Source organism: Dipodomys spectabilis, unplaced genomic scaffold (genome assembly GCF_019054845.1).
Source record: "Dipodomys spectabilis isolate Male_0828 unplaced genomic scaffold, ASM1905484v1 ptg000030l, whole genome shotgun sequence".
In the NCBI taxonomy this organism is placed as follows: Eukaryota; Metazoa; Chordata; class Mammalia; order Rodentia; family Heteromyidae; genus Dipodomys; species Dipodomys spectabilis.
In genome coordinates this window covers 5,054,643-5,080,811 of record NW_024870707.1, presented here as the reverse complement: position 1 = coordinate 5,080,811, position 26,169 = coordinate 5,054,643, and the positions used below count along the sequence as shown (strand labels likewise).

Below are 26,169 nucleotides of genomic sequence, written 5' to 3'. Positions count from 1 at the left end.
TCGGGACGGCCCGGGACGGCCCGGCAGGTACAGGAAGCCTCCCTCTGCGGTCCGCCAATGGCTACCTTCTTGCCCGCGCTCTATGGTACCGCAATCAGTGCCGGCGGCTGGGCATGGGAAGGGCGGTCCAAAGCGGCCTCCTCTCTAGGCTAGTCATCTCGGTGGCACTGGTAAATTGCGTCAGTTTCGCCGGAGTCTGGGCCCGGGGCGGGCCCCTCATTTGCAAAGGTCATGAATAATTGAGCGCGGGCAACGCCGGCTCGCGGGTGGTGGGCTGGGGCGACCGCTGCCCCTGCTTCCCGCTCCGGGGCTCCGTCCTTATGAATATTCATGAGGCGGCGTGATGGGCGTGTCTGGGGGCGTGGCCCCGCGGGGCCGGCTCGGGCTTGGTCCCGCGGTGACGGCGGCAGCGGCGGCGGCGGCGGCGGCAGCGGCGGCGGCGGGCACTAACGTCGAGGCGCCAAGCCGAGCGGAGCTGGATCCCCGGGGGAGCGCGTGAGTGCGCGGTGCGGTGCGGCGGGCGGGGACGGGAGGCAGGGGAGGGGGGAGGCGGGGTCCGGGATGGGGGGGCTGGGTAGGAGCGCTGGCGGGAGCGGGGCGCTTTGGAGCTGGGATCTCAGGTTGAGAGGGGGGTGGGCGGGTGGGGAGGGGCGGGCGGGGGTCACCGGGAAACTTTGCCGGGGTGGGGGGGCAGGGGGACGCGGGGAGCCTGGGGAGCGCGTGCGTGCGCGTGGGGAGGTGCAGGGCGCACGGCCGGCAGAGCCCCAAGCAGCGGGGGAGGGGGCGAGGGCTGAGGCGGGGCCGGGGGCGGGACCCCGGCCTCCCCCATCCCATCCCGGGGCACGCCGGGGGGCTCCCGCTCCCCAGCGCGCTCGGCCGGCCCCCAGCCACCCCAGGCCGCCCCCATCGGGGCCGCGTTGCCACTCCAACGTCTGCTCTCCCGCTGCCTGGCGTCCCGCGCACTGCCTTCTGCTGCTGCCGCCGTCGCCCCCTCCTCCGCCCTTCCCCCCCCCCCCCCCCCCCCCGTGTCCTGAGCTCCCCACGGGGCCCCTCCAGACAGCCCCTGCCCCGGGCTGTTCTGTCGCCCGGCTGGCCCTCCCTCTTCCAGCAGTTCGCCTGCTATTCCTCTGGCCCCCAGATCCTAGGGGTGACCCTGCTGCCCGCACCCAGGCTTCTCCCGGCACCTGTCTGCCTGCCTCAGGCTGCGACTGCTTAGCTCTTCCCTACCTCTTTGGGTGGTCTTTGCTCCTGGGGTCTCTTGGCTCATTTGGACTACCCCCCCCCTTGAGGGGTTTGAGAAGTGCTCAGATGCTGCAGCTTTTAGGCCATGGCTTTGGTCACTTGGTGCTTCTAAATGGCTTGTTCAGACTCTGTAACCACCTTCCCTACTCCCCCTTCCAGTCGGGGGTGGGGTGGGGGGAGAACCCGTTTTCACAGCTTGTGCCTCTCATCCTGCACTGGTGACCCTTAGACCCCCCCTCACCCCACTCCCCATGTGAGAGAGATTTTCAATTCTGGGCAAGTTAATCTTTCTTTCAAACCATCCATTCTGTGTCCCTTGTCATATGTTCAAGGACAAGGAAACAGCCCTGTGTGTTTTTTAATTTTATTTTTCTGTCATGTGCTCCTCCCCCACGTACACACTTGGCCTGGCTCTGCGCGATCGTCACCCACGCACAGTGGGCAGTGGCTGTTGGTGGATCAACGGGTTGACAGTGCCTTCATTCCCTCTTCTAGCTATGAAACAAGCCAGGACAGGGTCACAGATAGGACACTGGAGGATGGGTAAAGATTGGATTTGGTGATCTTCATGCAGATGGAGTAGGTGGCTTGAGGTTGGCCTGGTGCAGGTTTGGAGAAGTTTGAAGTTATCTTAGGGTCATGAATCTTCACCCTTGCTTTCTTTTGGCCAGAGCAGGGTTCTGTTCCCCACCAAGGAGATGGGGGTGGGGTGGGGAGGGGTTGTGGGTAAAAGGGTGTTGTGGTAGCCAGGATGGGAACTGAAGAGGTGGTGGTGTGCCCCGAGGAACAGGTGACAGGAGAGAGCCTGGGTGGTGGCGCTGAAGGTATGGCCGAGGAATGCTGGAGCCGGGGGTGGGGGAGGGGGGGTGGCAACCCCAAACCGGATCTCGGAAATAATGTGCTCCTTGTGCTGGCCGCTTACCTGCTTGGCATTGTGCTCAGCACTCTGCAGGTATGATTTCATCCTCAGTCTCCGGATTGAGTCCCACGGAGTCCATTTTTTTTTTCAGCTAGGGAAACTGAGGCTTAGAGAAGTCACATGGCTAGAACAGTGGGAGTCACACAGCTAGTTAGTCTTTGCACCCTAACATATGGAATCCAGAGGCTCTTGTCACAGGCTGAGAGGCTGGGAACCTATTAGACCTCTCCACCAAGCGGCTACCACCTGGTTTATTTTCTTCTTCTGCCCCCCCCCCAAAAAAAACCTCCTCGAGTCTTTCCCAGGGTGGTGAGTGATGCCCACATATTCCACTACGTTTACCTCTCTGTGTCTCTGGAAGGGGAACCCCAGGGACTTTTCCTCCAAGTTACCCCACCCCCCGGATGTTCTCAGGCCCTGTCCCGTCCTCCCAGCCCAGCCTGGGCGGACTCCTCCTTCCCCTCCGTGAGGCTCTGGAAATCCAGTGGGAGGCCATTGCTATGGCAACAGGACTAGGCCCTGGCTTTACCTCATCAAATTCCAAGCTGAAGCCAAAGCGATTGGGAAATTAAAGAAAAAAAAATGTATTCCAGATGTTTACTTTTTATTCCTTATTTTTCCGTGTTTGGATGAGACTGCTCCAAGGGAAAGGGAGGTGGGGCCGGGATGTGGAAGGAGAATGGGGCGGGCAGTGGGGGGGGGGGGCCACTCCCAGCTGTGGAGGGAGGGAGGGAGAGAGGGAGACTGAAAGGGAGGGTGATCAGGAAGGGGAGGCGGAGCCCCAGGTTGGGGAGGAGCGGGTTTTTCCCGTCTCCCATGAGGTGATTCACAGACTTTAGAGTTTTCGGCCTTCTTGCTGTGCCTCGAGTAGATACTCCAGCTGGGCTGCCTGACCCAAGGGGGAATGCCTTGGGAACCGTAAGTGGGGGGGTCTTGGAGAGCCTGTCATAGGAGTGAGAAAGGGGGAAGGTGGCTCCCTCCAGCTCTAGGACTTGGAGAGTAGGAGGCAGGAATGGGAGATGGGCAGAGTTGAGAGCCGGGCTGTGGGGACCTCCGGGCCCCCTCCCAAAGTTTTCCTCTTCCTGTCCCACACTGCCTGTGGGAAATAGGAGATTCCTTCGCTAAGCCTGCCATCAACGCCCAACTCCTTGCCTCACTCCCTCTTTCCTGGGTCCCTGTTCATGTGAGCTCACACCCATCTGTCCCCCCCCCCCCCCCCCATTCTCAATCAGGGTCTGCCGCATGTGATGAAAGTGTCTACTCTCAGGGAGAGCACGGTCATGGCTTCCCCACCAGCCCGAGAGATGGAGGAGGAGCTGGCGCCTGCTGGCTCTGAGCCAGGTAATCATGGGTAATGGGTGTGGAATGGGGGGTAGTGCCTGGCTGTGGGGAGGTTAGAAGAGCAGAAGCTGTGCCCCCATTCTGTCTGGGGTGGGGGGTGGTAGTCTAGTTTGAAAGGCTCTTGGTGCCTGGTGCCCCTCAGCTCTCCCGCAGGAGTGAGAGCAGGCAGGACGTTGACGGGACGTTGACATGGCGTGGGTCAAGCCACATGCTTTGCAGAAAAGGAGATTGAGGCTAGGAAGGAAGAAATGGAGCGGATGCTCAGGGGTTTGAACTCAGGTCCAGACTCAGCTTAGCTGAGTGGTGGTACATGAGTCTCTTGTAGAAGGTCATGGATGTGAGCGAGTCCAGATCTGTTTTTTTTTTTTGTCATTGGAATGCCTTATATAGAAGGTAGATTTCTAGTCTTTTTTTTTTCTCCTGTATATTTACTTCTGTTTGGCTTAAGTGAATAGTAAGTGTGATTCTTTTTTTTTTTTTTTTGTTTGGTCAGTCCTGGGGTTTGAACTCTGGGCCTGGGCACTGACCCTGAGCTCTTCAGCTCAAGGTGAGTGCTCTACCACTTGAGCCACAGTGCCACTTCTGGTTTTCTGGTAGTTAATTGGAGATAAGAGTCTCATGGGCTTTCCTGCCCAGGCTGGCTTGAACTGTGATCCTCAGATCTCAGCCTCCTGAGTAACTAGGATTACAGGTATGAGCCATGGGCACACAGCTCTAAGTGTGTCCTAAATGTGCATTCTTGATTGTACACTGTGATGGGGGGCGGTCTTAGAGTGTGGAAGGAGAAAGGGCAGCAGGGAAGAAGGGTGGAGAAACTCAGCTAGGATAAGAATGAACTATAGCTTGATGCTGATGGCTCATGCCTATAATCCTAGCTACTCAGGAGGTTTGAGATCTTGAGGATTGAGGGTTGAAGCCAGCAAAAAGCCTGAAGTGGAGGGTGGAGGTGTGGCTTAAATGGTAGAGTACCAGCTTTGAACAGAAAAAGCCAAGTGACCACATGAGGTCCTGAGCTCAAGCCCCAGTACTGTCAACAAAGAGAGAGAGAGAAAGGTAGAGGAGGGAGGGAGGGAGGGAGAATTCACTGTGGAGATGTAGTAGAATGTCATTTAAAGGGAAAAGCCTAAGTTGGGGACCCGAGCTGTTGTTGGGGCCCAAGCAGGCAGGCTTTTTATTTATTTATTTTTGGCGCATTTGCTCAATCATTCATTTGGTAGGACTTGGTGCTAGGTGTGAAATCAGGATGCAGGAGAATAAGGTGCCACCAGGGCTTATAAATAGCTTTAGCTTAAAAGGGGATGGCCTAAAACATTTCTGGAATTGGGAGGTGGGAGAAGGTGTTTCTGGGATGAGTATAGAAAACTGGGAAGGCTTCACAGAAGAGGTGGCATGTAACTTGCCCCTACAAGTGCCTGAACTCGGCGGGTGGAAGATTTGGTGGAGTAGCAGCCACCAGAAGCTCTACTTCCTCCTTCTTCCTCTACCAACCCTTTCTTTTGGTAGGTGACCCTCGGGCCAAACCCCCAGTCAAGCCCAAGCCTCGAGCCCTGCCCACCAAGCCAGCCCTGCCTGCCAAGCCCAGCCTGCTGGTGCCTGTCGGGCCTCGGCCCCCACGGGGTCCCCTGGCTGAGCTGCCATCTGCTCGGAAAATGAACATGCTGGCGGGACCCCAGCCCTACGGCGGCAGCAAACGCCCCCTTCCCTTCGCACCAAGGCCTACGGCTGCCGGAGGAGAAGTCGCCCAAGAGGCCAGCAAAGAAGAGGGCGGGAAAGAGGAGCCGCCCCCCTTAACACCACCCGCTCGATGTGCTGCCCCCGGGGGTGTGCGGAAGGCCCCTGCCCCCTTCCGTCCAGCCTCAGAGCGGTTTGCAGCTGCCACTGTGGAAGAGATCCTGGCCAAGATGGAGCAGCAGCCTCACAAGGAGGTCCCCGCCAGCCCTGACCGCCTGTGGGGTTCCCGCCTCACCTTCAACCACGATGGCAGCTCACGCTACGGCCCCAGGACCTATGGGGGGGCCAGTGGTCCCAGAGAGGAGGATGACAAGACCCTCAGCAGAGGATGGTCGCAGGAGGGGCCGGCAAAGTCTGCAACAGAGGGCCAGAAAGAGCACAGCAAGCCGGGCAAGGAGAGGTGAGGGCTGGAAGGCGGTAGCCTAAAGGTCAGGGGCTGGGTCGCACGTGATTGGCTTCTCCTAGGGCTGTGACCCTCCCCTTTAGGATCAGTGTAGGCTGTGAAAATAGGCAGATCCAGCACCTTACACCTGTGCTCAAGCACTATAGGGTCTTTTTTTAAATCGCACTTCTTGTCACAGAGTTGATAGGCATTTATCCTAGAGCCGGAAGAGATGTTCACAGAGCGGGGCTTTCGACTGCTGCCTGGAATCCCTAACCCGTCCTCTTTGGGGAAGCAGCTGTCAGGCCCATTTTTACAGATGAGAAAACTGAGGCTTATAAATGACACCTCACATAAGAGGCCAAGACTGAGTCCGAATCCAAGCCCATTTGATACCCAAGCCTGAGTTCTTAACCACAAACTCTTCCTGTGGGCAGAGCAGCGTGCTGTATGTGGGTGTGGGAGTCAGGATCTGCAGGGCACAGATTCTGCCCACGGGGAGAGGGGTCTGAGGGGAAGATAGGAGTACTTCTGATAGTTTCTGCACAGATTTCGGCTAGTCGGGAATCAAGTACGTTTGCCCACAGTGAACGTCCCGAGTTGGCACCAATGCAAGGGAAGGCTGGCGAAGAGGTGCCTCGTTGAGGGTAGTGGATACAGGGCATGGAGAGAAGCCTGATGGGTTTGTGGGGAGCTTTGGCTTACACAAGCCATCCTCCAGGCAAGGAGAGCCAGCTGGAAGCAGAGGCCACAGCAGGCCCAGAGGCTGCCCCCCCCCCCCCCCCCAGTATAAGACAGGGGTGTTGTGGTATGGGCTGCGTGGGAAGCTGAAGGCCTGGCCCAGCCCTGTCTGCCTCGCCCTGCCCTGCCCTGCCCTGCCTTCCAGCCTTGCCCTTTTCTCACCTGAATACACCTAGAGGTTTGATTCTGGAATTCACCTTTGCCTTTCCCAGACCAGAACGACAGGGATCTCACTGCTGCCCAGGCCAAGTTCCTCCATCCAAGCAATGCTTAAGAGGAACAACTTTAGCTTTGGAAAAGAATCACTCTTCCCCCCTCCCTTCCCCCTGCAATCCTTCAAGCAATATTGGCAGGGCAGCCTGGACCAGCTGTGCGCTCTAGCTGGAGGAGAACTTTAACCCTTTATGGGTCAGGGGAAGGAGATGCTTTCTTCTTGGGAGTCTGAGCTCACAAGAAGTCTGAGGCGCACAAGATGTTTCTCCTGAAAGAGCTTGAGGAATTTAACGCTGTGTGTGCAGGCAGGGAGTAGGCAACTCTCTCCTGGACCCTTGCTCTGTGGAAATGACACAATTTCCTGTTCCCCAGTGGCTCCCAGCAGGGCCCGGGAGTAAATTCCTGGGGTGTTTATTCTTTGGGTGCTGTTGCACTTGCTTAGGGAAACACTGTTCCCCTTTTTGATTGTGCAGCAGGCTTCAGCATCCTGTGCCTCTCTGTCTCCTTTTTTTGCCCTCACAGGAGTCCCTCTTCCAGCCCAGCTATCAACGGGGACTTGGCTAAGCCGGCCAGCTCTGAGCCTGCTACCAACGGGGACTTGGCTAAGCCGGCCAGCTCTGAGACACCTAGCACCGTGAGTTGCCTTCCTCTTATAAGTTGCACCTCCATATTTAAGAGCTTGAGGTCATATAGGTCACTGTTTTCACTCCCCTGGTAGTTAAAAAGGGAGAGGGCAAAGCCTGCAGACTTGCTCAAGGGCTGGTTCTAAGACCTCAGATTTCTTCACTCCAGGCCATGCAGTGGATCATCAAGATGGCCAAGTGTATTTCCAGCCCTGGGGCTTCTCCTTACTAGCAGTAATATTGTATTTACCACACTGCCACTGACTGAGGCCCCACTGTGTGTGCTCGGCACTCCCTAGGAATGTTAACCAACCAACTTAATCCTTGTGAAAACTTGTTCATCCCAACATGAGATTTGAGACCACCAGACTCACTAGGTTAAGTATCTTGCTTGGCCTGAATCAGAAACCAAAGCCTCTGGCTTCAGAACCCTTCCTGGCTGGGCCGCTATTTCAGGATTCAGAAAGGAAAGAGCCTTTTCCTTCTGGATTTCCTGTTGATCCCCTCTTTCCACCCTCCACACTGCTTTCTCAAGTAAACTGTGAGAATGGGCCCTTTAACTCTCATAGAGCCCTGGCTTGCCAGAAGCTGTCTGAGCCATTCAGTGATGAGAGAGTCCTCTAAGCTGACAGATAGGCAGTGAGTGTGAAAGACAAGGGCTGAAGGAACTGGAAAGGCATTGGGAAGCCCTTGAGCTGTGTGTGTGTCCGGGGAAGTGCATTCTTGGCAGAGAATGGCCTGGGCATATGCGGAGGCAAGGAAGCTGGGTGTCGGGGTTGGGAGAGGAGCTGGGTGATGGTGAGGAGTAGGAGGTGACAGCACTCCATGGCCTAAAACCTCTCAGGCTGCTATAAGGACTGTGACCTTGAGGGAGGGCGAGATGCCTTGGAAGCGTTTGGAGAAGAGGCATGGCTATTGCTTAGTTATGACGAAATCACTTGGTTTGCTTGGTTAAGAATGGGTAGTAGGGGGCTGGGAAGGTGGCTCAGTGGTAGAGCACTTGCCTTGCGTGCAAGAGGCCCCGGGTTCGATTCCTCAGCACCACATAAGCAAAAAGAAAAAGGCTGGAAGTGGCGCTGTGGCTCAAGTGGTAGAGCACTAGCCTTGAGCTGAAGAGCTGAGGGACAGCGCCCAGGCCCAGAGTTCAGGCCCCACGACTGGACCCCCCCCCCAAAAAAAAAAAAAAAAAAAAAAAAGAATGGATAGGGGGGGTTTTAGAGCAGCAGCAGCAAGGACCAGGTAGGTGGCTGATAGAATAATCCAGGTGAGCGATGATGGAGGTTTAGGCCCTGGAGGTGGCCAGGGGCGGAGCTGGTGAGAAGTGGTTGGTTTGGTCCAGATGTGAAGGTGAAGTAGACAGGACATCCAGATGGATTGCTGGGAGGAGAGAGAAAGGAAGAAGGCTAGGGCTTCAGGACCATATAGCCAGGTAAAGGGCAAGTCTCAAGTTTCCCATTTACTAAGATGAGGACTTCTAAGGGCAAAGCAAGACTGGGAGAGATATGAGGAGTTTGCTTTGGGGTTTGTTGAGTGAGATTTTTTTAAGACACCTTGGCAGGAACACATGGGAGGCAGAGGTTTGGATATTGGAGCTAGTTAGAGAAGAAGTCTTGGGGCTTGTAAGTGGAGAGATGGTAGCTGAGACTAAGGGGTGGCAGTTCAGGAGAGATGAGGCCTGAGGTGCAGCCAAAGGAGCCGGGAGGTCCAAGCAGAGCCCAGCCAAGCAAAGTCAGCCCTTAGTGCTGCTGGACCATGGGAGCTCCCAGGACTGCAGGAGGGTCCAAGCAGGCTCCAAATGCCACTGACAGTTCCTATCAAGTGAGCACCAAGAGTTGGATTTCACTCTAGGGCAGTTCCTGGTGACCTTAACAAGAACAATGAATTGGCAAGGTGAAGGAGGAGGCATGTTTGGAGAGGGTTCAGGAAGACTGTGGGTAGTGAATGCAGGCAACACTTTCAAGAACACAGATGGTAGCCTGAGAGAGATGGAGGGTCAAGAGGAATTTTGTAAGGCAGAAGAAATTCGAGCAGTTGGTGTGCCAGTGGAAATGTTCCAGTGGGAAGAGAAAAATCAGTGATGCAGGAGAGGAAGGGCTGGTTATAGCCAGGAGCAAGGACAGTGCCGGCTGTGGAAGGGGGTGCTGAGGGCTTGGGCTCCCCCACAAGGTGGGGCAGGGAGGACTTGGACGGTCTGTGTTGGTGGCCTCTGTTCTAAGCAAACAGGAAACAAGGCTATCAGCTGAGAGAAGATGGGGAGGCGCTGCAGATTTGGGGAGAGACGTGCGAATGGAACTACTGCATGTGTTGCCTGGGGGTGCGTAGAAGGGGGAGTGTCGTGGGGTTACTGGGCAGTGTGGGGGACCAGCTTGGAGTCAGTGGTGAAGATGACCCCAGCCACCCTGACTGTATCACCACTCGAGCTGCCCGGGTGCTGGGCTCCAGCTGGACTTAGCTTGCAGGATGTGATGAGAGATTTGAGCGTTGAGTACAAAGCAAGTGTACCGGTTAAGAAGAGAGGCGAGAGAGTGAGGGCCCTGGGAAATGCAGGAAGGAAGTCACTGTGCTTCCCACAGGAGTTGAAGAATGCAGGACAGATGGGAAGCGGGGACGGGCCAGTGGAAACACTTGAAGTGAAGATGATGGTGGTAGGGGCCAGGCTGTGACCTTGGCCATGGAAGCACTGGGGCTGAGGAGCTCAGGCACAGGGAGTCAGGAGGCTAGAAGGTCAGCCATACCCTAGAAATGACTGTAATAGCAGTGGTGTTAATTCTCAAGGACTGAGGGGCTGGTCGGAGGCTGATGAGGAGGGACTATGTGCCATGTAGTTTACCGGCATCACTTTTGTGTGTGCGTGTGCGTGTGTGCTGGTCCTGGGGCTTGAACTCAGGGCCTGGGCACTGTTCCTGAGTTTCTTTTGCTTAAGGCTAGTGCTCTATCACTTTGAGCCACAGCTCCACTTCCAGCTGTGTGTGTGTGTGTGTGTGTGTGTGTGTGTGTGTGTGTGTGTGTGTGTGTGTGTGTGTGTGTGTGTGTGTGTGTGTGTGTGATTAATTAGAGATAAGAGTCTCACAGATGTTTCTGCCCAGGCCAACTTTGAACTGTGATCCTCAGATCTCAGCCTCCTGAGTAGCTATGATTACAGGCATGAATTTGAGACAGTCAGGACATGACTTTGATACAGGAATATTGCAAAGAGCAGAGAGGATGAGGAAATGTGGGAAGGGTCTTGAGAAGCATCAAGGCCCCTTCCTCTTCCTAGACCTAGGTGAGGAGGGAACAGAGCATGTTCCATGTTGGAGGAAGTGGCAGAGGTCACAGTGGAGCCAGGTATCTCATTTGTCTAGGGACAGGCAATGTGGAGAGCGAGCCAGGGGCCTGGTGCTGCCCTTCTTGCTTGCGTTCCTGATGTTTCCCCCTTAACCTGGCCCCCTTTATCCCACAGCAGCCATACTTTGCTTTGCTTTGCTTGCTTGCCTTCCTGTCTGCTTGCTTGCTTGCTTTCTTTTTTTTTTTTGGGTCCGTTCGTGGGCCTGAACTCTGGGCCTGGGCGCTGTCCCTCAGCTCTTCAGCTCAAGGCTAGCGCTCTACCCCTTGAGCCACAGCGCTACTTCCGGCTTTTTTCTTTTTGCTTATGTGGTGCTGAGGAATCGAACCCAGGGCCTCAGGCATGCAAGGCAAGCGCTCTACTCTACCACTGAGCCACTTTCCCAGCCCTGCTCGCTTGCTTGCTTGCTTGCTTTTTCTTTCTTTCTTTCTTTCTTTCTTTCTTTCTTTCTTTCTTTCTTTCTTTCTTTCTTTCTTTCTTTCTTTCTTTCTCTCTCTCTCTCTCTTTCTCTCTTTCTCTCTTTCTTTCTTTCTTTTTCTCATTTTGATGATTGTGGGGCTTGAACTCTGGGCCTGGGGACTGTTCCTCAGCTCAAGGCTAACACTCTGCCACTTGAGCCACAGTGCCACTTTCGGTTTTGTGGTGGTTTATTAGAGAAAAGAGTCTCACGGAATTTCCTGCCCAGGCTGGCTTCAGACCATGATCCTCAGATCTCAGCCTCCTGAGTAGCTAGGATTGCAGGCGTGAGCCACCAGCACCCGGTGGCCACGTTTTTCATATGCCCGCAGGCCATGTGTATGCCTCTTATTTAGTCCTTACCCAACTGTGTGAGGTGGACATAGTTGCTGTCAGCCTCCGGACACAGATGGAGGTACCGAGGCTCAGGGAGACCCTAGGGAAGGGAGGCATTTATTCCAAAGGAGGCAGTTCTGGGACCACTCCAAGCCAAGTATTTTTCTGGGCCCTCAGCCTGAGTCCCACAGCCTTTCTGCTTCCTTGGGTAACACCAGAATCTGTGGGTACACAGAACAAGTTGGGGGTGCCCTCCCCCATCCCTCATAGCTACTCTTGGGCTTAGCTTGTGCTCTAAGGCCCACCCCTTCCCCTTCTTCTCCCACATGCCCCGCTGGTCAGATGCCTGATGGTTCTGTTCTCTTTGTAAAGCAAGTGTTCTTTGTCCGCAATCTTTGGCCTCTTAGGAAATGCTCAGGTGAGCTTGCCTTAGGTGGGTGGTTGGAGTAGGAACCTCTGGAATGGTGTGAGTCATCATAGTTGAATGAGGTGAGGCACCTTGGGAGAAGACCAAGGTGGGTACTGGCTCTGGGACCCTGGAAAGCTCTCCAGGATCACTTCGGGCCTGCTCCCAGCCCCCCTGCATTCTCCGTCCCTCTTCCGCCTCTAGGGGACTGTTAGAACAAAAGCGTGTGGGAGAATTGACCGGAAGTGTCTGTGGGGCCCCACCGGAGAGGTGTGTGACAGCTCTTGACCTTCCACTTGCAGGTTTCTGAGTCCAGGCTCTCCTCAAGTGCAAGCCCCCCGTCAGACCGTGGTGCTGCTGCCTGCCGGGGCCTTCCCACTGCGGTGAGCGGCCCAGCCCCCGAGGCTCCCCGGCGTCACTCACCCGAAGAGAGCACTCCCTGCCACCCGCAGCTTCCAGATGCCCAGAGCCCTTCAGCTTCAGAGCCATCTTCCTGTCTCCCTGCGACTCCGGCCCTGCCCAGTGAGGGCCCCTGCCATCCCCCCAGCCCGGGGGTCTCTGTTGAGGCAGCCCCAGAGACCCCCGGACCTAACAGTCCTCCCCAGGAGAAGGTCTCTGGGCACCAGAGCCCAGAGAGGCCCCCAGAGATCTCACCCCGGCCGCTGCTGGAGGGGGGTGAACTGCTGGACCTTGCTCGGACGTTTCCACCTGGCGAGGAGGCAGCAGCGCAGGGTGCCGTGGACCCTCGCCCCAGCAGCCTGGCTCAGCGCCGCTTCTCGGAAGGTGTGCTCCGTCCACCCAGCCGGGACCCAGAGAAGCTGGGGGGCTCTCTGGCTGCCCTGCCCCAAGCCCAGGGGAGCCAGTCGGCCCTGGATCGCCCCTTTGGGAGTGGAACAGAGTCGAACTGGAGTTTGTCTCAGTCCTTTGAGTGGAGCTTCCCTACGCAGCCCTCGGGCCTTGGTGTGTGGCGGCTGGACTCCCCCATCACGGAAGCCAGCGAGGCGGCGGAGGCAGCGGAAGCTGGCGGCTGGACTGTGTCCGGCAGGGAGCAGGGGGGGTCCCAACAGGGATCGGGGGCCCCGTCAGCTCCAGGGAGCCCAGGAAGGCCTAGTTCCTGGGTGCGAGAGGAAGGCCCCGGTATCTCCCTAGCCCAGAAAGACAATGGAGGGAGTCAGGCCCCATCTACAATTGACTCCCCACCCAGAACATCCCTACTGCAAGCAGAGGAGAGGTGTGGGGACCAGGAGCTGCTGGCTGGACAGGAGGCGCCCCTGGCTGTGACTAGCAGGGAGGCAGCCCTACCCATCCTGGAGCCAGTCCTGGGGCAGCAGCTGCCAGCATCCTCCGACCAGCCCTGCATCCTCTTTGCCGATGCCTGTGACTCTGGGCAGGCATTGCCTGCTGAGGAGGCGGCGGTGACCCCAGCCCAGGCTGAAACCACCCAACCCAGGACAGAGGCCCAAGTCTCCTGTCGGACTTCCCCGGAACCCGTGGGCCCTGACAGCAGCTCTCGCTGGCTGGATGATCTCCTGGCTTCACCACCGCCCAGTGCAGGCAGCGCCAGGCGGGGAGCCGGGTCCGAGCTGAAGGAGACACATTCCCCAAGTACCTGCTCAGAGGTGAGCATGGGGACACACGGGAGGAGGCCACTGGACTTGAATTGATCTTGATTCTTACAGTGAGCAAGGCAGTTGTGGATCGGCACCTCGTAGCCCCACAGTCTGGCAGAGATATTACAGGATGGTGCCTAGGGTTTCACTGTGGCATGAGTTCAAATCCTGCCACCAGCGTTCCCTAGCTAAGTGATCCTGGTTGTGTACCTTAATTCTAAGCTTTAGTGTCCTTTTATGATAATACCATAATAATAACATTACTTTGACTGCTGGTACATTAAAATGTAGAAAGGGTTTGATGCAATGCATGGTGGCATACACTAAGGAAGTTGTCTGTTATTAGCAGGACAAGACAAACTAGCATAGCTCTTTAGGGCCTGGTTTCATCTCCCAATAGCATCTCGAATCTCTGCTTCTTTGCTCAGGGATAGCCCCAAACAAGTTACTTCTCCACGCTCTGCCTCATTTCTGCATCTGTGAAACAGGTTGGCAGTGAAGGGTTTGCCCTTAGAGAGTGGTGGTGGGCATTACACGAGTTAGGACGTGTGAAGGAAAAAGGGGAGACTTGTCATGTATTTAATAAGTGTTTTTTAAAATATTGTTAGAAAGGTGATGTACTGAGGGGTTACAGTTACGTAAGTCAGGTAACGTGTACATTTCTTTTTGAACAATGTCACCCCTTCCCTTGCTCTCTCCCAGTTTTTCCTTCCCATCCCGCCCACAAATTGTAGAGTTCATCTTCAACATAAGCTGGGGTTATTTGTTTGTTTGTTTTTGTTGTTGTTTTTTGACTGGTAAAGTGCTTCTGTTGAGGAAGCAGGGCCTTATGCAAAGTCACCCAGCGAGTTGGTGACTGGGGCCTGGGCATCATTTTCTAGCCCAGTGCCCTTTCTCCTACCGGGCATTCTCTGTATTTAAAGCCTGGCATCCAGGTGACTTGTGAAATTTAGTTTTTGATCCTGGCCTGGGCTGGCTGGGGGGGTGGGGCTGGAGGAGCTCCTGGAGGAGGAAGAGGAGGAGCAGGAGCAGGAAGGGGTTAACACCAAAGTGACTCCTGCCGTGGGTGTGTCTGTCCCTGGGATGTGGGTGACTCAACTGGCTCCTGGGCGGGGCCCTCAGAGCTGCAGCTGCTCCAGCGGGAACTGAGGGAGTCCAGCCAGGGAGCCCGGAGCTGAGTCGTCAGACAGGTCCAGGCTAGGGGTGCTTGGGTAGCTGCCCAACCCTGTCCCGTACCCACCCCACCGCACCCAGCCGCCCCAGGGCAGTTGGGAAGGGGAGGGGGGCCGGGGCTATGTCCCGGCCAGGGGATGGGGAGGCTAGCATGTCTGTCCTGGAGCGGCTACTGGCCAACGCTGCGCTGCGGGACGAGGCTGGCAGGCTCCGAAGCCCTGCGTCCCAGGCCCGCCAGCCCTCGGGGGTGAGTCAGGGAGGGTGTGGGGTGTGGGTAACAGGGAGCCCCGTGCTAGAGGCGGCCCCTCCTGGCTACCCCTGGGCTGGCCGAGGCCAGGGCGCCAGGGCGGGGAGGTCTTCCCCAGGAACGGGAGGCTGTGTGGTTTCCTTGGGGAGGAAGAGCCCTGGTACTCGTGCCCACTCCAACTTTGCCAGCGAAGTTGTGGAGGGGACCCCACAAGTGCACCCCTCCCTTCCCCCAGTCTCAAATACAGACTGCTCCTTCCGGCAGGATTTCTATTTCTATTGGCACCTAGCCGGCTGTTGCCCAAGGGCTGTAAACATGACCATAGGACCACAGATCGAGTGCCCATTGTGTGCCAGGCTATGCTGAATCGGGGTTTCTTGTTTGTTTTTTTAAGTGATCTTAGTTCTCTCACATTAGCCCCTAACAGTAGGAGGAGTTATCTCAGTTGAAGGATGAGGCCCAGAGAGGTTACGTGATTTTGCTGAAGGTTACACAGCAAACCCAAGGCTCTGTGTTGCCAAAGTAGAGCTTTCAGGCACCGGGCAGTGCTGACTCTTGTTCTGGATTGATTCCCACTCTAATGGACACTAAATATTCTTTCTTCTTTTTCTTTTTGCCTGTGTTTTTGTTTTTCTCCTGAATCCCAGGGACTCCTTGGCTGGGCCCAGAAAGATCTGCAGAGCGAATTTGGGATTGCAGCAGACCCCCATCCCAGCAGCTGCACCTCTTCTGGCTGGTCTCAAGATGTTCCTCAGGACTATGGCCTTGGGGGCACAAGGCCTCTAGGAGACCCAGGCCTGGGGGAGAGTGATTGGGCCAGCAAGTACCAGTCAGGAGCGGGCGAGGGGAGCGGTCAGGAGTGGGCCAGCAGGTGTGGCCTTGGCCAGGAGGGGATAGATGTCCGAAGCAGCCCAGACCCCAGTGACCTGCCTGCCCTCGGGGGACTCTCGGCCTATGAGAGGGTGGTCGGAAAGCCAGCCCCGCCGGGCACTCAGAGCCAGGAGGCCAGCATACAGGAATGGGAGCGTGGAAAGAGGGATTCCCAGGGCACGTACTCCAACCAGGATGCTGAGCTCCAAGACCAGGAATTTGAGAAGAGAGATTCACTGGGTGCCTTCAGTGGTGGAGACACAAGCCTCCAGGACTGGGAATTTGGGAAGAGAGATTCACTGGGCTCCTACATCAAGCAGGATGCCCAGGAGGAGCAGGCCCAGGAATTGGGGGCGAAAGACCATCATGGTGGCTACAGTAGCCAGGACGCCGAGAAGCAGGACCGGGAGTTTGAGAAGAGAGACTCTTCACTTGGCACCTACGGCGGCCTGGCTGCAGCCCAGCAGGACCGGGAGTTTGGGAAGAGCGCGTGGATGAGGGATTACAGCAGCCACGGTGGCACCACGGCCTTCAGCGCACAGGACAGAGGCTTTGCATCTAGAGGCCCGAGCTCTGGGTTCAGCCCCGAGGAAGCCCAGCAGCAGGATGAGGAGTTTGAGAAGAAGATGCAGAATGGGGAGGACAGTCCGGGTGATGCCAGCGGGGAGACGGGGCCAGAAGAGGCAGAATCGGGGGGCTTGTTCAGCCCCAACGCCTCCCAAGTGCAAGATGGCGCCCTTGGACAGAGAAACCAGGGCGGCTGGCAGGACAGTGACTCGAGCCAGGATGTCGGAGGGCTGCCAGAGAGACTGCACGCAGGCACTCAAAGCCCCGGTGATGCTGGGCCGGAAGAAGGGTCCGTAGGGAAGCGAGGCTGGGACAGGGAGTTCAGCCTTGGCATTGCCCCCCAGCCCGAGGCAGCGTTTAGCCCCAGTCGGCAAGACTGGAGTGGGGACCTGTGCCTTGAGGCCACTGAGAAGAGCTATCAGTTCGGCATCATTGGCACCGACAGAATGAGTGGTGCCGGCCTGAGTCCATCCGGTAAGATGGGAGGTGGTCACTTTGTGTCTCCCGAGGAGCCCATGTCCAGGGCTGTGGACTGGACCGACCAGCTGGGTCTCAGGAACCTGGAAGTGTCCAGCTGCGTGGAGACCAGGGGCTCGAGTGAGGCCCGAGAGAACGCCGTGGGTCAGATGGGCTGGTCAGACAGCCTGAGCTTGAGAGACGGAGACGTGGCGGGCCGTTTGGAGACTGGAGGGTCTGAAGGGCCCAGGGGGGTGGGAGTTGGGGAGAAAGACTGGACTTCGGATGTTGGGATGAGGAGCAGGGATTTGGCAGGAGCAGGGGAGGTGGGGGACCGTAGCCAGGCCAGGGAGAGTGGCGTGGGACAGCCTGACTGGTCAGGTGTGGAGGCTGGCGAATTCCTTAAGTCAAGGGAGCGTGGGGTGGGGCAGGCAGACTGGACACCTGATCTTGGGTTGAGAAACATGGCTCCAGGAGGCAGCTGCAGCCCCGGAGAGCCCAGGGAGCTTGGGGTGGGTCAGGTGGACTGGGGTGACGATCTGGGTCTGAGGAATTTGGAGGTGCCCTGTGACCTCGAGTCTGGAGGTCCTCGGGGCTGTGGGGTGGGGCAGATGGACTGGGCCCAGGATTTGAGGCTCCAAACCACGGAGCTCTCTGGGGTCCCGAGGGAAGCTAGGGAACATGGAGTGGGGGAGGTGGACCCCGGTGGCTTCAGGAGCAGTGGCAGCTTGTCTCACCTGGAGGCTAGAGACCCTTTGGAGGCCAGGGAGCTAGGGGTGGGCGAGACCAGCGGACCAGAGAGCCCCGGTGAAGACAGCTCCTCACCTTCCTCGGAGACCCGCCCTGAAGACCCCGGAATGCAGAAGGGGGAAACACCGGGCTTCGGAGCAAGGTAAGGGAGCCCGTCTGGGGGTGGGAGGGTGGACGCACTGCTTCCTCAGTAATAATAATAAAAGTGGAGTCTGAGCCAGGTGGCCCGTACCCGTTAACCCCTAGCTACTGTGAGGCTGAGATGGAGTCGCCGTTCCAGGACCGCCTGGGCAAAGAGTTTATGAGACCCTCGCCTCACCCAACAAAAGCTGGGCTTGGTAGCAGGTGCCGGACATCCCAGCTATACAAACCACATACCGGAACGTGGTCTTAAGTCAGCCCAGGCAACCAAGCAAGACCCTCTTCAGAAAATACCTAGAGCGAAAGGGCTGAGGGCATGACTCAAGTGGTAGAGCACCTGTCTAGCAAAGTGCCAGGCCTTGGGTCCAAACCCCAGTACTGCCTCAAAGCGAGGGGAATTTCCTCTCGGGAGGAAAGAACCAGTTTTTCCCATGGACCTGGAGTGTTTGGAAAATGGAGACTGCGAGGGCTGTGTAAACAAAACTTGGAATATGCAACAGATAGAGGCAAGTTGAGTGCCTCTTTTGAAGGATGGATGTAAAGTTATTGGAGGGGTTTACTCTGGGCCAACGCCTGTGTTAGGCTTTCTTGGTGCTACTTGAGTTGTGGCCATGTGGGGGAAGTGCCGTCGACCACCTTTCAGATGGATTTCTAGAACCATCTGAACTTGGCAACACAGCAGCGATGGTTTCGTTCCCTCAGGCCTCCCACCCAGCTTTGGATTTGCAGGTGCTCCTGGCGCCAGAGAATGCAGATGCTTTGCAGTAGCAGAAGGACCACCCTGTGCTGGCTTCTTGGCCTGAGCCACCACAGCCAGGAGTAGAATGGTGCTCATAGGTTGTTAGGATAGAGCTAAGATGGGGGGCAATTAGGGAAATTGAAGCTGTTAGGACCTGGCTCCTGGCCCCAGGAACCCCTCCCCCACCAAGTGTCTGAAATGACTCCTCCAAAGGAACAGCCTGGGTCATGGCTGAGTGTTCCAAAACCCACAGAGGTGATTTCACCCCTTTTGGAAAAGGTGTGAAAAAGTCATGGGATGAATCTGCGTCAATAACAGTTCTATCTACCGATTGTTGCTTTTATTCTCTCTAGTGAGTAGAAATAATTTTCTGGCATCAAAGTGGGAGCTTCCCACTGGTGGTCCAGGAAGGAGAGGGAAAGCAAAGGAGGTGTTGGGTGGGGGCAGGGGCTGTTGTAAGTGGAAGGGGCCGAGGGAGTAGGAGGAGAGCAGGAGGGACCAGGAGGGGCCAGAGAGGCCCTGGGTGGGTGGGGGGTGGCATTGGAGATGGAGGTGGAGGAGGGAGAGCGAGTGGGGCCAGTTTTCTGGGGATCCAGGTGGTTGAGAGGATTGTGGGGGGGGGGGACCCGGGGAATGATGGACTACAGGTGAGAGACAGGTACACAGCAACTCAGGAGACTCCTGTAGGCCTGGACCACTTACTGCACTCAGCCCGAGTTTTTAACAGTTAGACTTGGGAAGCCCAGGGTTCCAGCTATAAGATGGCTGTGTGTGGAAGGGAGGGAGCAGCATGGTGTCTCTGGAGTTCTCTTCCTAGGACTCAAAGGTCCATGTGCCCCAGGGCACAGGGCTCAGCCGCACACCTGACTCGCTGATCTTCTAAGCTGCCCTGTGAATCAGAGCAGAGGATTTTGATCCTCTCCTGTGGGCAGGTCCGAGACAGAGTGACTCTCTCCCTCAGCGACACATCATTCTGACTTGTTTCTGTCAGCAGCTCTTAGGTGTGGCCACTGTATTTTACTTAAGACTGTCAAGGAGTGGGGCCGGAATCCTTCACCTTCTCCTAGGGATTAGGACAGGTGGGTGGCCCATGAGAAGGCAGAGCAGCCAGTCCTTCCCTTGGTTCAGGATGGAGGGAAGAGGCTGCTACAGGCTGGCAGGGTGGGGACGGCTGTGATGGTTGGGGTTTCCTGAACTCAGCGATTAGTGCTAATGCCCTGCAGGTGAGCCTCCTTGTATGCGGTAGAAAAACACTGCCGCCTCCTCCTCCTCCGCAGCTGAGAGGAAACAGTTACCTCAGAGGGGGGTCTGTGTGGATTTTATGTATCCCAGCAAAAACCTGGTCATGCTTAGAGCTGGAAAATGCTGCGTGCTCTGTGACCGGATGGCACTTCTGGTGTCTGCTAGCTTACCATAAGCCCTGGAAGTTGGACTCCACTTCAGGGTTTCTCAAACCGAATCTGACTCATGTTCCCAGAGCTGGTGTTCTGAGCATTGGACAGAGGGCAAGTTCCTCTTCCAAGGAGAATTGGAAGGTTTTCTTTGTATCCAGGAGTCCTTGAGTAACTAGTGAGAGTATCTGGCTTTGGATCCTGAGTCTCTCTCATTACCTCTGTGACTTCAGACAAGTGCTTTTACCTTTCAGCCCCCCCCCACCCCACCCCCTCCCGCCACATACACACAATTACCCATCTGGAAATTGGGAGTCGTGTACTTGCTCTTTCCCATGGTGCTTTTATGAGGACAGAGGTTAGAACACACAAAAGCAATGGACAGAAACCTGTCCGCTGAGTGCTAGACCCTGGGAGCAGTATTCTGTCCCCTGTATTTGTATCTGCTTTGCAAATTCGGATGCCCTTGGAGCCGTTTTTGTCATCATCTTCATGTGATAATGATTGGCCGGACTAGCATGGGGGTGGGTGGGGAGGGGGGAGCTTGGGCCCCTCCCGTGGGTCTCCTCCATCCTGGTCTTGGTGGGAGCGTCACAGCAAGTCCTCTCCTCGCTCCGGCCTTCTGTTCATCCTTAGACTTAGCGATGCAGAAGTCACCAAGCTCCTTTAGAGTCTTCCTGGGGTCCAAGGAGCCCCTCATCTCACTGACAGGAAAACAGCAGAGCAGAGTGGACCCAGGCTGACAGTGCGTGATTGTGGGTTTCTGTCCCTTCCTGCAGACCTCCTTCAGCCCTCCTTGGCTCAAGGCCAGTGGCTATCCCTTTAGACACACGGTTCCAGCTCCAGCCCTTCCCTCCCCTCATGCCACATCTCCAGGAAGCTATGAAGGGTTATTATCAAGGCTGGGTGATGGATGGATAAAGATGGTAGAAGATGCTGAGGATGATGAGAATTATCCTAGTAATTTGTATCCTTAATCAAGTGCTTAACTATATGCTAGGCACAAATTTCTGCTACTAAGCCTAGCAAAGTTTCCATACTTTCATTGACCCCCAATTTACTGAGGAGGAGGTCAAGCAGACATGTAACTTGTGGCCCAAGTCATTGGTGCAGAAGAGAATAGAGCCTGGGTCTGGGGAGGTGGCAGGGTTTTGCACCCAAGTTCCTAATTTCTCTGTGTTTTCTTCCGGGAAGGTCTCAGGTTACTAGTGTTCTGGGCTCTCTCTAGGGTAGGGAAGCAGTTCCTGGTGTGTGTGTGTAGGGGGAAGGATGGTGGGCTCTTTTGGGCTCTCCTCCTCCCATGGCTACCCCTGGAATCCACCCAGCTCCCTCCACTGACCACTCCTTTGTAGCTTAGGCCAGATCTCGTTCAAGAGTCATCTTTCCGTTCAGCGCATGCTGGTTGTGCATCATCTAACAACCAAGCTGTAGGGCCTGCCCTCGCGCTCTGTCCCACCTGCTGACAGGATAGGCCCAGCTCTCCACCTCTCTCTTGACATCCTCCCTGACTCTAAGCTGGCTTCAGGGTGCGCTTGCTCTGGCCACAGTCCAGGGCTGCTCCCAGTTCTGCTGCCTCTGTGCTGAAGCCACTGCCTCTCCTTTCTCCCCACCTCTCCACACTGCTTTCATTTCCACCTGTCAGCAGCTTGTGGAAGGACAGACTGACGCACATTCTCCCCCTTCCCTGCCCTTTCTTCTGGCTCAGTATTGACTCACCTGTCTCATCTTCTCCCCCTCTAATACCACAGGGAGTTCCGTAGTCTGACTTCCAGGCACTGCCTTTCCTGGCCCTCTGTGATGGATGGTACAAGTGAGGTGTGCTCACATGTGTGTCAGGGTGTGGCTTGTGCTGTGTGTAGGTGTGGTGGGCACCACCAGCACACACCTGCCCTGCCCAAGGGGTGTGTGTGTGTGTGTGTGTGTGTGTGTTTCAGGGTGTGTTTCAGGGTGTGGCAGCTGGATATCGTATGAGGTAGAGAGCATGCGTAGTGCTGCCTGCCCTGGTGTGTTTGTGCTGGGCTATGAGGAGCCCCAGGCAGAAGATGGGGAAGCCATGTTGAGATCCAAGGTGACCCTGGTTCTCATTGACTTAGCACACATTTGCTTCATCTGGCCCCTAGGCCAGATGCTGGGGGCAAAGACATAAAGGGCCTGACTTTATCCCAGAGCGGGTGGAGACAGAGAATCACAGGACTGAAGGGAATCCAGGATGGAGGGAGCCCCAGGATGAGCTGGGAGGTAGAGCTGGGGGGCCATGCTAGCTGGGGGTGTGGGGGAGCTTCCCAGGTGAGGGAACAGTTGGAGGCTGGGAGTGTTCTCTGGGGAATGCAGAGATGAGATGCTCGGCGGGGCTGCACATGATAGATAGAAGGTTGGACAGGCAGATAGATGGGCGGTACCCGGCGCATCCCAAGCAGGGTGAGGGTTCTGGCAGCAGGGGCAGTGGTCGGCACAGCTGAGATTTATGGGAACTGGCAGGGACCTTGCTAAGTGCTGTAAATTGCCCTTCCTTTACCCCCCCCCCCCCCCCCCCCTCAGCACCATGCTGGCTGTGGAACAACCCTGGGAATGTACAAAGGAGCTCATCCAAGGCCTCACGTACAGGCTGTGCATCCCCAAAAGGCCCAGAATAGTAAACCCTTCTATTTTTTTTTTTTAGAAAAAAAGCATAGATTCATCACAAGTGGAAAATCCCCACCTGGGCCTTCTGTGACAGGTCACAATGGTTTGAATGCAGGAACACTGAAAAATACCATAAAAAGTTATTTGCAGGGGCTGGGATTGTGGCTTAGTGGTAGATTGCTTGCCTAGCATGCAAGAAGCCATGGGTTCAGTTCCTTAGTGCCACATAAACAGAAAAAGCTGGAAGTGGCACTGTGGCTCAAGTGGTAGAGCACTAGCCTTGAGCTGAAGAGCTGAGGGACAGCGCCCAGGCCCAGAGTTCAAGCCCCAGGACTGGCACAAAAACAAACAAAAAGTTTCTTGTAGGCTACCTGTATAAGGTGTAAATGAGACATACATGCATTTCCGTTTCACACATATTTCTATCCCATCAGCCAGGTGGTTAGTTGTAGTGGCAGAATACCTGCACATCTATATCTATATTCTATGTATCTAACATACATATAGTATGTGTAATATGTAATATATTATTATATGTTATATAATATACATGCATTTATTTCCAAATTTTGAAAAAAAACCAAACCTGTGGTTCTGAGCATTTCGGATACTCAGGCTATAGTAAGTGTTGAGTTGGGGATTCGAACCCACCACGGTGCTCTGTCCTCACCCTGCCCCTGTGTGCTGTGTGCTTCAGCCACTGAGCCCAGTGTCTCACCAGACCAGTGACCTTGTTTTCCTGTCTGTCCCCTTTACAGCCCCAGGTATCTGGCCCGCTCCCCGCCCTCTGGCTCCCAGGGCCTGTTGGAGGAGATGCTGGCCACCAGCAGCTCTAAGGCTGCTGCCTGGAGGGAGTCAGCAGCCTCAGGCCTCAGGGTCCCCTTAGAGGAGGAAGGACCCTTAGCAGGTGCTGACCAAGGGGCGTCCCCGGAGCCTCTGCCCGCCAGGGACCCACTGCCTTCCTGGAGGCCCCAGCCTGACGGTGAAGCCAGCCGGACAGAAGAGGTGGACGGCACCTGGGGCTCCGCCAGGGCCAGGCAGGAAGAACAGGGGCCGGCTCCAACGCCGACTCCTCGCCAGCCCCGCCAAGGCCCTCCACCCAGCTGCCCCAGCCAGGACTTCTCCTTCATCGAGGTGAGTGGGGGTGAGCCCGGGGCAGCGGGAGGGGCGCTGCTGTCCAGGTGTCTGAAGCCAGAGCCGCATTCTGGGAGCTTTGAGCACAGGCTGTGGGTACTGTGGGAACAGGAAGCTCTGTTGAGGGCCCCCCCCCCCCCCCCCGTGGGGTGGACAGGACCCTGGGGCAGTCATGACAGTGATGTTGCCTGTGTTTCACGCAGGACACCGAAGTCCTCGACAGTGCCATGTATCGGAGCCGTGCCAACCTGGGGCGCAAGCGTGGGCATCGTGCCCCGGCCATCCGGCCAGGGGGGACCCTGGGCCTGTCAGAGGCAGCAGACTCGGATGCACGCCTCTTCCAGGATTCTACAGGTAGGCTCGGTGGATTATTTGGTGGTGTGAGCGTGTTGCTGTCTGGAGGCATGTGATCTGGCTTGTGGGTGAGGATGATGTCTGGGGTGTCACCTGTGCCTCCTTCCTGGCCTTTGCAGAGCCACGGACTTCCCGGGTGCCATCTTCAGATGAGGAGGTAGTGGAGGAGCCTCAGAGCCGCCGGACAAGGATGTCCCTGGGCCTGAAAGTCAACCTGTTTCCTGGCCTCAGCCCATCTGCCCTGAAGGTACCATCTAATCCGTCATCTGGCCTCTTTGATCCATCCATCCTTCCTTCCACCCATCCATCCTTCCTTCCACTCATCCATCCTTCCTTCCATCCCTCCTTCCTTCCTTCCACCCATCCATCCTTCCGTCCATCCATGCATGCATGCATCCATCTATCCACCCATTCCCCTAGTCCTCTTGCCTATCCCTCCTTTCTTTCTGCTCTCCTAGGAGGGCCCTGGAAGGCCCCGTTAGCCTCCTGGACCCTGAGTGGTAGAAACAACAAGGTTGTTCTTGTCCCAGATTCTCAGGAGACACTGGGGGACAGGAGCCCTGCCTATAGTTTGCTCCAGCGAAGGGAGAAGCGAAGGTGTCACTTGGGAGGCAGACAGGGGCCAGGCTAGGCAGAGGGAGTCACTTCTGACTTCCTGACAGCACTTCCTGACAGCAGGGTACTGTGGGTAGAGGGTGGACTGGCCAGGACCTCTTACAAGCATTTGCTCTGAGTCTTGGGGTAGCCATGAGAGTTGGCTATGAGGTTTGGGTTGGGGAGGGGACATTGCAGGCAGAGGGGACAGATGGGCAAAAAGCATACGTGTGGGAAGTCACCCTTGGCCCTTTCCAGCCCAGTTTACCAAGTTTAATTCAGCAGTATCTTTTTGAGGACCTACTGTGTGTGGGACGAGACTCAGCTCTAAGTCTTGCGGAGAGGACCTCAGAGGGGTCTAGGTCTGGTTCGGGTGATGGTGTCCTCTTGAGAGAAGGCCTCTCTGAATCCTGCTGTTTGTCTTTCTTACCTCCGTATCAGGCCAAACTACGCTCCAGGAACCGCTCGGCTGAGGAGGGGGAGCCAGCGGAGAATAAGTCAAGCCAGAAGGAGTCCTCGGTCCAGCGTTCCAAGTCCTGCAAGGTTCCAGGGCTGGGCAAGCCCCTCACATTACCTCCCAAGCCAGAGAAAACCTCAGGGTAAGTAACTAAGCTCTGGGCATCCCTGACCTCGGTGTATGAGGTGAAGTGAAGTAGGGAAGCCTTGCCTTTACAGGAGAAATGTGAGGCTCAGTGTGGAGATTGAGTGTGTCACATTGAAGTAATGTCAGTTGTCTGAATGTGATGTCAGGATTCCAGTCCTACACAGCTGGGCCCCATGGTGGTTGTGGTTGAAGGGTAGATTTCTGCCTCTATCTTGTTTTCTCAGTTTGTTCACTTTCCTTAAAGTTTGCCTTTGTGGACCTTTGCACTCTGCCTTCTAGGTCAGAAGGTTCATCACCCAACTGGCTGCAAGCCCTGAAGCTGAAGAAGAAGAAAGTCTGAGAAGTCATTGAGGTGAGGGGCGTGGCCTGGGCTTGGCTCTAGCTGGGGTGGGCAGGGGGAGGTCAGGTATGAGTAGAGAACTTCAGAGGCCCTCGGCCCACTTCAGGACCTCAGCTCCCCATTGCACTTTCTGTGCAAGGCTGGAAAGAGGTGGGGGTGAAGCCAAGTCTAGAGACTTGATAGGCCCCTTGGCACCTCTAAGTCTTTGCACAGGGCTGGGATGGGAATGGGGGTGGCTTCCTCACCAGCTGGCTCCCTGGGACCCAGGTCATTCCCCACGACGGGGCTCAGCTGTCAGAGCTGGGATGGACAGGGCCAGGATGGGCGGAGGAAGCCGAAGTCTGGTGCCCTCCCTCTGACCTCTCGTCCTCTCCCTGTCGCAGGTCCTCTCCACCTGGCAGTCTCAGGCAGTGCCTGTTCCTGTGGGGTCCCAAGCCGGGAGACAGCAGGAGCCCCGCCAAGGCCCCCAGCTGCGGCCTCGTTCAGCCCCACCTCCGAGGAGCTGCTGGGAGGCACATTTATGCACTTTGTATCACCTTCCCCCCACCCCCTATCTGCCCTCCCAGCCTGGATTCCATCACTCGTGGTTGAAGGTTTTGGTCCTTCCTTTGCTGTTTTCACCTTCTCTGTTTCCTCCTCCAGCCTCCTTTGGGTTTTCTTTTGATACCAATTTATAGCATTTTTTATAAAAGCCTTTGATTTTTGTAATGGGCAGAGCCCTACCCAAGTCCCACCTCACATTTTCTCTCTTTTCCCCCTTCCCTTCCCCCCTATCTCCTCTCCCCACCCCGCCCCACACACTAGGTGGCCCACAGAGACCAATGACATTTGAAACAATGAATAAAGTCTTTTTTGGAATTGA

The 26,169-nt window shown here is 56.1% G+C and overlaps 1 protein-coding gene across 2 annotated transcripts; it reads left to right on the top strand.

Annotated features, from left to right (window-relative positions):
- The first annotated feature begins 409 nt into the window (after nt 1-409).
- Nucleotides 410-26,169, top strand: Tnks1bp1 (tankyrase 1 binding protein 1). 2 transcript variants are annotated; one of them, XM_042676632.1, is made up of 12 exons: nt 410-495; nt 3,394-3,502; nt 5,006-5,633; nt 7,092-7,203; nt 12,018-13,334; nt 15,393-17,530; nt 23,040-23,415; nt 23,619-23,769; nt 23,889-24,016; nt 24,805-24,962; nt 25,247-25,319; nt 25,691-26,169. In XM_042676632.1, the coding sequence occupies exons 2-11, from the start codon at nt 3,409-3,411 to the stop codon at nt 25,305-25,307; spliced, it is 5,163 nt and encodes a 1,720-aa protein (XP_042532566.1). In that variant the 5' UTR covers nt 410-495; nt 3,394-3,408; the 3' UTR covers nt 25,308-25,319; nt 25,691-26,169. The 2 variants fall into 2 exon arrangements, with proteins under 2 accessions (XP_042532566.1, XP_042532567.1); XM_042676633.1 differs by lacking the exon at nt 410-495 and adding an exon at nt 2,988-3,079.